Source organism: Podarcis pityusensis (assembly GCF_964106645.2).
Source record: "Podarcis pityusensis genome assembly, chromosome: 17".
Taxonomy (NCBI): domain Eukaryota; kingdom Metazoa; phylum Chordata; class Lepidosauria; order Squamata; family Lacertidae; genus Podarcis; species Podarcis pityusensis.
In genome coordinates, this window is record NC_138042.1 from 40,999,423 (window position 1) to 41,012,955 (window position 13,533).

At 44.9% G+C, this 13,533-nt stretch overlaps 1 protein-coding gene across 11 annotated transcripts in view; it reads left to right on the forward strand.

The window, feature by feature from the left end:
• The window catches only part of ADGRL3 (adhesion G protein-coupled receptor L3), a 534,652-nt gene that overhangs the window by 366,630 nt on the left and 154,489 nt on the right, over positions 1-13,533 (forward strand). For all 11 annotated transcript variants that reach the window (XM_080987086.1, XM_080987079.1, XM_080987081.1 and 8 more), the window contains one exon: positions 13,143-13,445. In XM_080987086.1, coding sequence (XP_080843212.1) covers positions 13,143-13,445 — 303 coding nt within the window. The remainder of the gene's footprint in view (positions 1-13,142; positions 13,446-13,533) is intronic.

Below are 13,533 nucleotides of genomic sequence, written 5' to 3' on the forward strand. Positions count from 1 at the left end.
AAGCAACCTAAGCCCCGGGGGCAGGATCCGGCCCAATCGCCTTCTAAATTCGGCCTGCGGACGGTCCAGGAATCAGCGTGTTTTTACATGAGTAGAATGTGTCCTTTTATTTAAAATGCATCTCTGGGTTATTTGTGGGGCATAGGAATTTGTTCATTCCCCCCCCCAAAAAAAATTATAGTCCGGCCCCCCCACAAGGTCTGAGGGACAGTGGACTGGCCCCCTGCTGAAAAAGCTTGCTGACCCCTTTCCTAAAGCATAGGACACGGAAACTCGACCTGCAGAGAGCTCATTGGTAGCAGAGTAAGCTTTAATCTTCTCCAACTGGTTCAAAACATGAGGCTTTTAGGTCCCACGGTTGGATTACAGGATTGGAGACCTAGACTAATATTTTGCAGACGAATGCTTAGTTTTTGCCATCTCATTGGCCTCCTCAAGACTACATCATTTAGTTTGCAGGAGAGAGAATTGGTCTGTCAGTGCTTCTGTCCATAAATTATCCACTGGCTGTTGTTTCAAAGACAAACATGTGTCCACATGTACATGTGTAGAGTAAATCACACATGTAAACCCAAATGTGCACAGGGGACTTTAACCAAAATCCACAGCAAAGAGATTTATTACAGGACAAGAAGATTCAATAACATTGTGTCATTCAATTTAGACCAGCATGTAGTTGTTGTTGTTGTTTAGTCGTGTCCGACTCTTCGTGACCCCATGGACTAGAGCACGCCAGGCACCTCTGTCTTCCACTGCCTCCCTCAGTTTGGTCAAACTCATGCTGGTAGCTTCCAGAACACTGTCCCACCATCTCGTCCTCTGTTGTCCCCTTCTCCTTGTGCCCTCCATCTTTCCCAACATCTTTTCCAGGGAGTCTTCTCTTCTCATGAGGTGGCCAAAATATTGGAGCATGTAGTTAGTTAAATCTATATGGTAAATGCAAACGAACCAGAATGCAGCTACTAGTTGTTACTGGGCACAGGGCATGCCGCAACTATGCCTTAGAATGGAGCGTGAGAGGCAGGGGGGTGGCATTGACTTTTGGCATCACACAAGGTCCCCCACTGACTGCTAGCACATTTGCAAAGATAAGCAGGGTCCAGTATGGTTTTAAATTGAATGAGGGGACCGCGTGTTGCATTGGTGTAGCCAGGCTTTATGGGGGGGGGGGAGGCAGAACCAAGTTATATGTAACGCAGTTGGTCAGTTAATTAAGTATTTTTATTTATTTACTTGATTTGGGGGAGCAGTTGAGATTCCTGCTTTGATGGGTATGGATTAGATGACCCTCTGGGGTCCATTCAAAGTCTACAATTCTATGATTCTGTGTGATCTCTCCATGCATTGTAGCATTATAGAAGGTGAGAGAAGACTGTGGGCTAATATAGTATGGATCCGGACTAACTTCTGTGAAAGATAGCAGCCATTTTTGGCCTTGTACAAATCTAGGAAGAGGACTAGAATGGCCTTGTGCTCTACTCTACAAGGGATAGCTCTCCATCTGAAGGTGTCCTCTAGTTGAAGGCCCAGTTTGGTTAACACCTAGATAGCAGGCTGATCATGCAGTCACATGAGTCACCTGTTCATAGTCTTTCCAGATGTGTATGCATACATATGAATGAGAAACTGGATTTGTTTGTTTGTTCTTCCTTTTTGCAAATTTGTGTCTTCGTTCCTCCTCTTTTTCCGGTGATGCCTTACTGGCCACCCTAGAGAAGGCAACCTACTTTGTTGTTTTAATTGTATGAAGGGGTGCTTTTTCCAGAGCCAGCCCACCCATGGGATAAGGTGAGGCGACTGCATCAGACAGCAGGATCCTAATGTAGATATTTATTTCCCTCTTGTTCCTGACGTCAATCTTCACTCCCTCCCTTCTCCTCTGGCAGTGGGATGCCATTTTGTGGTTCGCCTTTGGTGCCAAAATGTCTCAGGCCAGCCCTGAGTTTCTCTGACATTCAGTTGTACACCTGAACAAATTATCAAGCTCACCTGCTAATGTGATGGGGGAGCTGTATGCCCCTCTCCTCTGCTCTAGAAGGAGTCTCCTTTTTTAGAACCTCCAAAAAAGGAGTTCAAATAGGATACAAACCTCAGGTGAGCGCCCTTTGTTCACCCGCATCTTCTTCAATGGATTTATCTTTTGTTCTTCGGCGGATTATTAAAATAATTAACTGATAATTAAATAGGAGCTCAATTCACTGGAGCTTCTTAAAACTCTTTATTCTGAGTCTCCGTCGTATAAGCAAAAAAAGGTTTTGCATCAGACTTTGGTAGTATGCCATTTCATGAACCTCTCCCCAAGGAGCCTCAGCTAATTAAACAAATGATTGCAAAATACTCAAAATATCAGTCCCGTCGGCTTACGCTTTGGGCAGCTAAACTAAGCTGCCATTATCTATCCAAACAGAGTGTGCAGATACATCAGCAGAAGCTGAGCTGCTGTCATCTTGTGTTGTACAGATAAGAAATAAATTTAGGTGATAGGAACACAGGAAGAGGTTTTATACCAGTGGTTTTCAACCAGTGTGCTGTGGCACCCTGGGGTGCCTTGAATGATGCCCAAGGGTGTCATGGGCAACACTGGCCTCTGTCCCTCTTTCTTTCCCTCCCTCCTCTGATGCCCTCTTGCATCTATGCCTCCTCAGGGCTTGCACAGCTGTTTGATGCAGCAGCCCTGGCTTCCAGCTCTGTAGGTGAATGATGCCTCTGGGGCTGGCCAGGGGGTGCTGGATTGCCAGGAGCTGAAGTAGCCTCGGAGTAAGCAAGCAAGCAGGTGAGGGAGCCCAGCCAGCCAGTCCACCAGCCCTTGCTGTTGGGAACAAGCAGACAAGTCCCAGGCCCCTGCAGGGCAGTGTGAGAGGGCACCTCTCTTTGGAGAAAGGGGGGGCAGCTCACAGACCAGGGGCAGCAGCAGTGGCTGCTCAGAGGACTCCCAAGGAGAGGGGAGATGAGAGGAGGCTGAAGGAAAAAGGGTGAGAGGCTGCCAGCTCTGCAGGCAAGGGGTGACATAACTGGGCTTCTGAGGCCCACAGGGGTGCCCCAGAAAGAATGTAGTTGGTCAAGGGAGCGCCGTGGACTCAAAAAGGCTGAAAACTTCTGCTTTTATACCAGTGGTCCATTTAGCTCAATGTTGTCCATTTTGACTGGCAGTGGTTTAAGACAGTCCTATTTCCCAGCCCTGCGTGGAGATGCCAGGGTGGGCATTTTTGCATGTGTCCTACTACTGAGCCACGGCCATTTCATTAGCTATGCTCTCCTCCCGCATGTTGTTGTTGGCATCCATCTGTCTCAAGAGACAATGGAGTGCACCTCCGGGGGCAAAGTCAAACCACTGGAGAGTCACAGCGCCTGCTGTGGCTGCAGAGACTGTCAACTTGCAACTACTGCCTCCTGCATTGCTTTTGCTGCATTAGCAGCACCAAAGTGACTTCCCTTGGGCAGTGTGTCTGGAGATCCTGGGCTGCCCAGAAGACAAGACCCCCCTCTGGGCCTCTCTGATGCGGTCCAAAGAAAAACAGATCAATAGTTTTGGCACCAGCTTGGCTGCAGAAGTTGCCCGAAGGAGGCATATAAGGCGTCATCCAACTGCCTTAGGGGCTCCAGTCTGGATTTGTGAAGGGTTTACTCCTTAGCCTTTTCTTCTCCCGAAGATGTCCCACAAGGCAGCCAGGGTTCTCTTCCTACAACAGGGCCAGAATTGGTCGCATTCTGCTCCATAAGCAACAGCTCTGAGCAATCACCAGCAAATCACGGGGAAGGCGTTTTAGCAGAGCCCTAATTATGTTTGTCATTGTTGTTCCCAGTTTGCACCTAGGGAAAACTTTGTCTGACATCATTCTGCTGTGCAAGGCTGCTATCATCTGCTCCTTTGAAAAGGGATGCGTGATGGCAACAAAGACACTGACTTTCCCCAGAAGTTTGGGATGCCATGGGATTGTTTTATACAGCTTTTACTAGAGAGGCCTTAGAAGCAGGCCATAGAGCACACAGTTAATATACTTGTTGGGGTTTAGAAAGAATTAGACAAATTCATGGCGGATAATTCTATCAATGGTTACTAGCCACGATCATTAACTATGGTTTGTGAGAAATGATAGGAGAGACCATTGTTTTATGCACTGCTTGTGAGGTTTCCAGAGGCAGCTAGCAGGCTGCTGTTAGAAACAAAATTTCTGAGCTTACTTGACTCTCTTTTTCATCTAGTGAAGGAAAATCCTTATGCACTTTATGCATTTCCAGATGCAAGGCTGTAGGAAAACCCCTTCCAAGCCTGTAAAGGAGCAATCGGTGAGAGAACACAACCTGTCCACCTGACCTCCCCTAGAAGAAATGTCCTTAATCCTCTTTTCAGAAGTGACACCTGCTTATATCCAATCCCCTTTCCTTTTATTTCAGAGTAAGGAGTGGGGGTGGGGGCAGAGAATAAAATCATTTCTCAGGCCATGATTGAAGCACCATTTAAAAACATCTCATCATCTCATAACATCCCTTTGGAAACTCAGTGAGTTGCTTTTCAATGGTAAAGAGTTTTTCCATTTTGCTTCTAGGAAGGCTATTGCAGTATTGGAAGGTAAACTGTGTTTCCGTGCGCTGCTCTGGTTCACCAGAAGCGGCTTAGTCCTGCTGGCCACATGACCCAGAAGCTGTACGCTGGCTCCCTCGGCCAATAAAGTGAGATGAGCGCCGCAACCCCAGAGTCATTCATGACTGGACCTAACGGTCAGGGGTCCCTTTACCTTTACCTTTATTTCTCTAATACAGTGGTACCTCGGGTAAAGAACTTAATTCTTTCCGGAGGTCCGTTCTTAACCTGAAACTGTTCTTAACCTGAAGCACCACTTTAGCTAATGGGGCCTCCTGCTGCCGCTGCGCCACCGCTGCACAATTTCTGTTCTCATCCTGAAGCAAAGTTCTTAACCTGAGGTACTATTTCTGGGTTAGCAGAATCTGTAACCTGAAGCGTACGTAACCTGAAGTGTATGTAACCCGAGGTACCACTGTAGTTAGATTTTTTCCCCCTGATCTCCTCTCTAATGATATAATGGGAACTTGAGCCTACAATCTCCTTTTAGGTAAAACTCCTTTTAAGTAAAACGTAAGTAAAATTCCCATCTCCACTAACCACTATCTGGTGTGCTCAGATAACTACCCTAAGCCTGCTTTTTGCTGAGATTTCCTGTGTGTGAAGTCATGCCTACTGCTCTGTTGAGAACTTTCTCTGCGTACAAGAGTACTTGAAGACTAAAACTCAACCTAGTACTCAAAAATGATTTGTTGCATCCAAGTAATGAAATTCCATATTAACTATAAAAAGCATCTTTCTCTGATCATCCGACAGATCATCTTGCGTTACTGCAGAACTGTGAGCTCTGCTCCTATCTTGTATATGCTTAAATTTAACTTAAGCTTAGAGCAACCATTAACAGAACTGATTTCAGTGCAACCTGAATGGACATCTGTTTCTCCAGTCACATAAGAATGTAAAAATAGTCATCTGCTCTCCATTGGCACATTGAAATTCTGAGCATAGCTCTTGGAGATTAAGCTGCCATGGTTTTGAACCAGAAAGGGCAGGTAAATGGTCTCGGGACTAAACTTGATGGTAAATAATAGATTTAATGTAATTTTTTATATGTTTCCGATGGTAAATAGCAGCCTGAGAGGGACTAACCAGGAGTGAGAAAGCAGCAGGCAGCAAGTAGCGTTTACCCCCACCCCCACGCCCACCCCCACTCCCACCCCAGCCCTGACTAAAATTGCCTTGCTTTGGGATATATAGACACAGTAAAGGACTGCTACCACTCTTTTTTCCTTTCACATATCACTAGAATTTGGGTCACTCAGTGAAATTGGTTGGCAGTAGACTCAAGACATACTCCAGAAAATACATCTTCATGTAATACAAAATTAATATGGAATTTGCTGTCACAAGATGTGATTATGGCCACTGGGTTGGTGGCTTTAGGCAGGATTAGACACTTTGGCACTGCTGGAGTTCCTAGTGCTTCAAACCTTGGCAAAGGAGCCAGACTTTTAGCAGTAATTGCACTAACTTTGCCGGACATCTCGTGTAGGTTGCAAGTGTAGAGGCAGAATGCAAACATGGGTTTTGCCGTGCTTTGAATTTGCTTGGTCTATAGTTTTTCGCTAGCTTTCCCGCTGCAAATCTTTGTATTTTTGTTGGAGATTTCCACAGAGGACTTGCAACTTGAGCTGTGCCTTCTGCAGCCAGGCTTTGGGTTCTTCTCAGACTTACCTCGGTTGGGTTGAAATGATTGGGGTTTTTACCTAGCGTGTGACTAGATTTTAACACCAAGTGCTCTTTTGTGCAATACATGTTTGTTTCCTCAGTAGATGCTGTTCTCATAATCTCGTCTGCCATATTTCCAGAGTTGTGTAGGACAGTTGGGCCCATCAGAAACTGAAAGGCTGTTGGTTTGACTTCCCTGATTTCTCTTCATGGGGGCAAAATATGTGCATGTTTAGCTACCACATTAACTTTTGGTACTGTCAGGGAACTGCCATCAGTACTGGAGGGAGAGCGCAAAAGCCAGAGGGATTCCAGAGAGCGTCCAGGGATCGGGAGAAGCAGCCCATCTTCTGGGGAAGAGAATCAGCGTAGCACCAGTGGAGAAGGGGGGCAGATGGGGGAAGTGGCGAGGCGGTCCCATGACTCCTTGCCTGGGACCAGCGGGGAGAGTAGGGGTCCTCCGTTGCCCACGCCCTCCCTGCGCAGAAGGCTTTCGCGCAGAGAGGGTAGGCGGAGACTAGGCATCAAAGAGCTTCTTTGCTGGAAGAAGTTTAAGAAACGCCCACTCACGGATTCTGCCAGCGACTGAGTCAGCCACGGGTGAGTGGCAGTCTGGACAAATAAGGTTCACTTTGGCAGCCCAGCCAGGTGTTTGCACCCAGCCAGGGAGATAGGTGCCTGCTTTCGCACGAGCAACCCCTTAGAAACCATTACAGGTACACACACAAAACTCCTTCATGCAGTCAGAAAAGACGTACATTCCACTTTAGTGGATGTTTAGTGCATCTTTTCTTCCTTGAGAGACTGCTTCATCATTTACAACAAACAGATCATTCTCAAATATCTAAATCCAAACAGTAAAAGCATCTGGAAACTCACCTGGGGTTTGAAATAAAGCTGCAGATGGACCTTGAAGCAAATAGGCTACCTTCAGTGCCAGAATGTTGTGTCATGCGAGTAAGCCACTTGCAAAGACCAAAAAAAGGGTTGCTTTTATAGGCAAATGTGCGTAATTGCTAACTCATTCTACGCCAAACATGAAAATTTCCATCTTACTACCTGTGCTGTTAGACTAGGGTTTCCCAAGCCTGGGTCTCCAGCTGTTTTTGGACTACAGTTCCTATTGTCCCTGACCACTAGTCCTGCTTGCTAGGGATGATGGGAGTTGTAGTCCAAAAACAGGTTTGGGAAACCCTGCGTTAGACTATAGGTGTCACAAATATGGAAAGGTAAGCACATGATGGGATGGAGGGAAGAGGACACCAGATCCCCCTGTTCCAACTTTGTTTCCATTGCCTCCCAACTTGTGGAAGACAATTAACTAAAGTGGGAAACTCATGATTTTCCTTTTGGACATTTTGGGGCCATGGGAAATCAAAGATCCAAAATTCTCAAGCCTATAGGAGTACAGCAGGAGCAGAAACAGTCACCTTTGATTATGCATCGGGTGATGGGAATGGTCCTTGTGAATGCTCTCTTCTCCTTGAATGTTTATCTAAGCCCTATGATGATTGTCTAAACAGGAGTTATGTGTAAATAACCATATATGATATGCTACAGAGAGCAACCTTATGCACGCACGTACACAGACTAAACACATGTTGAATCTAACATGTGAACATCCCCAAGATTTAGAGATTCAGGAAGCAGCTAGTCATTCAAGGAGAATTGCCATCTGGTGAGAAACCAATTATCTTTGTTAATCTGAGCTAGCAGAAACTCCAGACTAAGAGCAAAGGCTAACAATTGCATTGTGAAACCAGATTTTTGGCAGCCAAAATCCTTAGTTTACTTTAGCATCAGGAAGATAGAGAGAAAATATTTCGGTTTTTAAAAAACTGAGTAAAGGTGTCTGTTAAAAAGGAAAGGCAAAATCTGGTTTCACGAAGTAATTGTAAGCCAATTAAACTAAAAACTAACTCCTCACTATATTCTTCTAAAACTTATTGAGCATTTGCTTAAGAAAGGCTCCTGCAGCTGTGAAGCAACATTTGTATTTCTAATAACTACTACTATTATTATTATTTATTATATTTGTATACCACCGTTCATCCATAGATCTCAGGGTGGTTTTTGTTGTTGTTTAGTCGTGTCCGGCTCTTCGTGACCCCTGGACCAGAGCATGCCAGGCACTCCTGTCTTCCATTGCCTCCCGCAGTTTGGTCAAACTCATGCTGGTAGCTTCGAGAACACTGTCCCACCATCTCATCCTTTGTCGTCCCCTTCTCCTTGCACCCTCCATCTTTCCCAGCATCAGGGTCTTTTCCAGGGAGTCTTCTCTTCTCTTGAGGTGGCCAAAGTCTTGGAGCCTCAGCTTCAGGATCTGTCCTTCCAGTGAGAACTCAGGGCTCATTTCCTTCAGAATGGAGAGGTTTGATCTTCTTGCAGTCCATGGGACTCTCAAGAGTCTCCTCCAGCACCAGAATTCAAAAGCATCCGTTCTTTGGTGATCAGCCTTCTTTATGGTCCAGCTCTCACTTCCATACATCACTACTGGGAAAACCAGAGCTTGAACAATATGGACCTTTGTTCACACAGTAAGCTTTAGTCTTCTAAGGTTTACAACTGCCCTTCTGAGCTGCAACGTTCATCAAAGAAAGGGATGGAAATGTTCAGAGCTGCCATGCATGATTCATTTCTAACATTGCAAATTCCAACCTGAACAGTCAGGGATTGAACATCTGGTTTCTCCCAAGAGTGCAGGCACCTCTCTCTCGTTCCTTGGTGCTCCGTTTTGGCACTCAACTACTTGGGTTGTTTAATGTTTATATTGCTTACTAGAACAAAATACTTTTCAGTGGTTTACAATATTAGTTAAAAATGCTAATAAAAACAAACATTAAAAACAAGTTGCATAAAAAATGTGAATATATAAAATAAAAAACTGCAATTTGGAAACATTTTTAGTTACTAAAACAGCATGTCCAAATGACATGCCTGGGTATACTTGCTACAACAAAAAAGGCACTGGAAACAAAAGAGTGAAGGTTCCTGCCTAATATCAATGCACAGGGAGTTCCAGAGCATATGTTCTGCCACACTGAAAGGTCAATTTCTTGAAAGTGCAGAGCAAACATTGTGCAGTACTTGTAAAAGTGCCAATTCCACACATCTAAGTGGTTGAGTGGGCAGGTACTGATAGTGGTATCCAAAATCTTGGATAGCTTATTCCTTGTCATCCAAGATCTTATGTGTATAATTACTCTAATGCTTTAGAAAAGTATCGCTGCATAATACTGCAAGGAATATTGTTTTCTCTTTAAGCAGTTCCTAACCAAATCCTCTTTAGCTGCGAGGTAGGACAAACAGCTGTTGGCAGAGATTTTGTGATTCTTGTGGCCAGTCACATGAGTGGTCTTGCAGCTCCTAGGATGCGCTTGGACTTTGCGTGGGTTGTTTATCATGCTGTGGGAAAGAGTAGAAGCCAGGAAATACGGGAATATTGTGTCCAATTCTGGGCACCACAATTTAGGAAGGGCATTGACAAGCTAGAATATGTGCAGAGGAGGGCAGCCAAGATGATCAAGGGTCTGGAAGCCAAGACTTATGAGTAATGGTTGAAGGAGCTGGGTATGTTCAGCCTGGAGCCTGAGAGGAGGAATGATAGCCATCTTCAAATATCTCAAGGGCTGTCACATGGAAGAAGGAACAAGCTTGTTTTCTCCTGCTCTGGAGGGAAGGGCTCGAACCAATGGCTTCAGGTTATAAGAAAGAAGATTCCGACTAAACATTAGGAAAAACCTTTTGACAGTAAGAGCTGTTTGACAGTGGAACAGTCTCCCTCGGGAGGTGGTGAACTCTCCTTCCTTGGAGGTTTTGAAGCAGAGGTTGGTTTCCATCTGTCATGGATGCTTTAGCTGAGATTCCTGCATTGCAGGGAGTTGGACTAGTGACTCTTAGGTCTTTCCAACTCTACAGTTCTATGAAATGGCATCTTTAGAAGGTGGATGGAGGAGTTCCTTGTTTCCTCGGTGCCTATACAAGGAGAGTGGATTATGACCTAAACCACCTGGTGCTGTTGGTAGTGGCAGTCCAGAACATCTGGAGAGCACCAGGGTGGTGATGGCTGGCTTTAACCAATCCTGATGAAAGCTTGCAGTCTGATATACAAATGAATATAGAGTCCTGTTTCACAGCAGATTTATGTGACCACATCCTTTCTACACTTCCAGTATCGTTTAAATTGCAGAGAGGTTTTGCAAATGTTGTTGCAACACAAAAGCATTTCTTAGAATTACCAAGAAAGAAGAAAACAAACTGCCCAACGTAAGAGGGTATGCTATCTTTTGGAGTGGCACAGACACATTTTTAGGAGACTGGTGAATATAACTAAATTTTATGTGACAGCCAATTTTCTGTGCACAATCCCCAATGCGCATTTATTCTTTTTTTCACTTTGAAATATTGAATCAGCATGTTGGTCATTTGATTAGGTTGGTGCTTTTGGTCCTGAGTTTATCTCTGAATATATATCCCATTGTAGGAAGGAATGGTAAGAAATTGAATCAGAGTGTTCTGCTGAGAATCCTAAAAATGCTTTTTATTAAAAAACGTTTAGCTCCATCAAAATCACAAAATCATTTTCTGAAACAGAAGTTATATAAGTAACATTTTACTTAAGTCTTTAAATTGTTTTTAAAAGCCCACCTGCATTTTTTAAACGTATTTACTAATTTATTAAACGTATTTACTAATTTGCCATGCTTAGTTATGTTAATGATTTAACTTTAGATCCAAACCATTAATATAGCTAAGCATGGTAAAATTGTGATAATATTGTAAGGATAATGAAATGTCCCATGTAGTATCCGGAACTGCCCAGGTTGCTCTATCCTGAATTTAACTGTTTGCTTTTGACCTGGCTGACAGATTTGTATTCTGTACTGTATAGAATGTCAAATAAGTTTGCTCAGGTTGGCATTTAATCATAGTTGCAGCCAGAGTGAAAAACCATTTATATGTAAATGAATCAGATGCCTTGTTCTTTTCTAACAAACCAATTAAGCTGGTTTAAAATCACATAAATGAGTAAGTGAAATTTAAAGCACGTGCCGTTAGTATGATCATGTATCTTGTGGTCTTCATAAAATTGATTTTTGAGTTATGCTTCAAGCCATTTTTTTTTCTTTAATGAAACTAATCTACTATCCCGCACAGATTTTGTACATTCCTTAAGGCTCTGGTAATCATTTTATGGTGGTTGTAGCAGGGGCTCACTCGTTCCCACTGTGTTGCTCCCTAGATTGGCATATTGATCAATGTAGTTGAATTCCATTGATCTGAACCCAACAACCCCCCTTGTCTAAATCGGGATACCTTATATAAAGTGGCAACAGATGCCTGTCCAACTTCGTATTTAAAATCTATAGGGAAGGTGATGGCAACACTGCCCTGAGCAACATCTTCCAGGGATGATCTGACAAGACAGTGAGTCTCAACAGCAGGGAAAGGTTCCTTTCATGGCAGAGGTGGAGAACTACCATCAGCCTCAGTCAACATGGCAAATTGTCAGGGATGATCTGGAGGACTACAGATTCCCTCCACTGCTATAAACGCTGCAGGATTTTCCACCCTAAAGTGTGGATCGTGTGTCTCCAAATGCAAAATGAAGTGGTGCGTGCCAGTAGATCAGCCTTTCTCAACCTGTGGGTCCCCAGATGTTGTTGGACTACAACTCCCATCACCCCTAGCTAACAAGGCCAGAGCTCAGGGAAGATGGGAGTTGTAGTCCAACATCATCTGGGGACCCACAGGTTGAGAACTACTGCAGTAGATGGTGTCTGCTGAAGTTCATATGCATGGAATAAGGAACATGACTCCGGCTTCTCTTAGATCCCCCTGGAAGTTCTGCTTGTTGCTTATGATAAGGAACAGGCCATTTGTACTGACTGGAAGGTCCCTAGGATTTGCTACGAGGCAAGAAAGGGGGCACAAATGTCACTTGAGTGGTTCTGTCCTTCACAAGTGTAGGGGAAGTATTCTTTGAGTGGCTGCAGTGTGAGTATGCCAGCACTCAGTGAAGCTCTGCCAAGACAAGTAGGACTGGGCAATATCTGGTTTTCATCATTGCGATATATCACTAGCTAAACATCACGTTATAGCAATAGATCACAATATCTGAAATAAGGATGGGGCAATGTTGAGGCATTGGCTGGCTTCTCATTTTTCCCCACAACATGATTTTTGCCGGCGCCTGCTCTTGGGATTCACTGCTCCCTGCATGAGGCAGGCTAGAGCTGAGCTAGAAGAGTTAATAAGGGCTGCAGGAATCAAGAGAAGTATTGTCTGGCTTCACAGTTTTCCCCACATAGTAATTTTTGCATGTTGTCTTTGTCCATGGAGTTTTCTTGGCAGGGATACTGGAGTGGCTTCCTGGTTCCTGCTCCAGGTGGATCACGTTTGGTCAAAACTCTCCACTATGACCTGTCCATCATGGGTGGCCCTGCACGGCATAGCTCATAGCTTCTCTGAGTTATTCAAGCCCCTTCACCACGGCAAGGCAGTGATCCATGAAGGGATCACTTTAGCATTAGTTTGACCAAACATGACCAAACATGACCAGCATGAGTTTGACCAAACTGCGGGAGGCAGTGGAAGACAGGAGTGCCTGGTGTGCTCTGGTCCATGGGGTCACGAAGAGTCGGACACAACTAAACGACTAAACAACAACAAACTTTTGCATAGCACACACACACACAATTCTCAATATATTGCCAGGTCAAAAAATATGAAACCGATATGCAATATGGACTTCAAACTAGACATAGGCCCTGGGCCTACTTCACATGTTACACACAGTCTCCATATAGAAGCACTTTTAACAAGAGGTTGTTAGATCCCTAAGAAGCTGTCATTCCCTCCCTCTTAACTTGTTCTTGCTTTTCGTTGGCAGCATCAACGGCTGGAGCCACAGGTTTGGGTGGGACTACCACAAGCACCACTCCCCGACTGACTACCAGCAGCACTGCACGGACCACCACTGCGGCAGCTTTGGGCAGGAGGAACAAGAGCACAACGACACCTTCCCCGGGTTTGGAGGCCCCCAATGAAATGACGACACACCTGCCGCCTGCGGCTTCCCAGCTGCCTGCAATAGGGGCAGAGAGCTGCGAGACGGTGGAAGCCCGTGAGATCACATGGTTCAAGACCCGGCAAGGACAAGTGGCCAAGCAGCCGTGCCCCAGGGGCACCGTAGGTGAGCTCATAAAACAAAGTTACTTCTCTGCCATGCTAAGCCAGCCGTCCAAGTTTTGTTTAATCAGTGTCCTGTTCGTCCTTTGCCT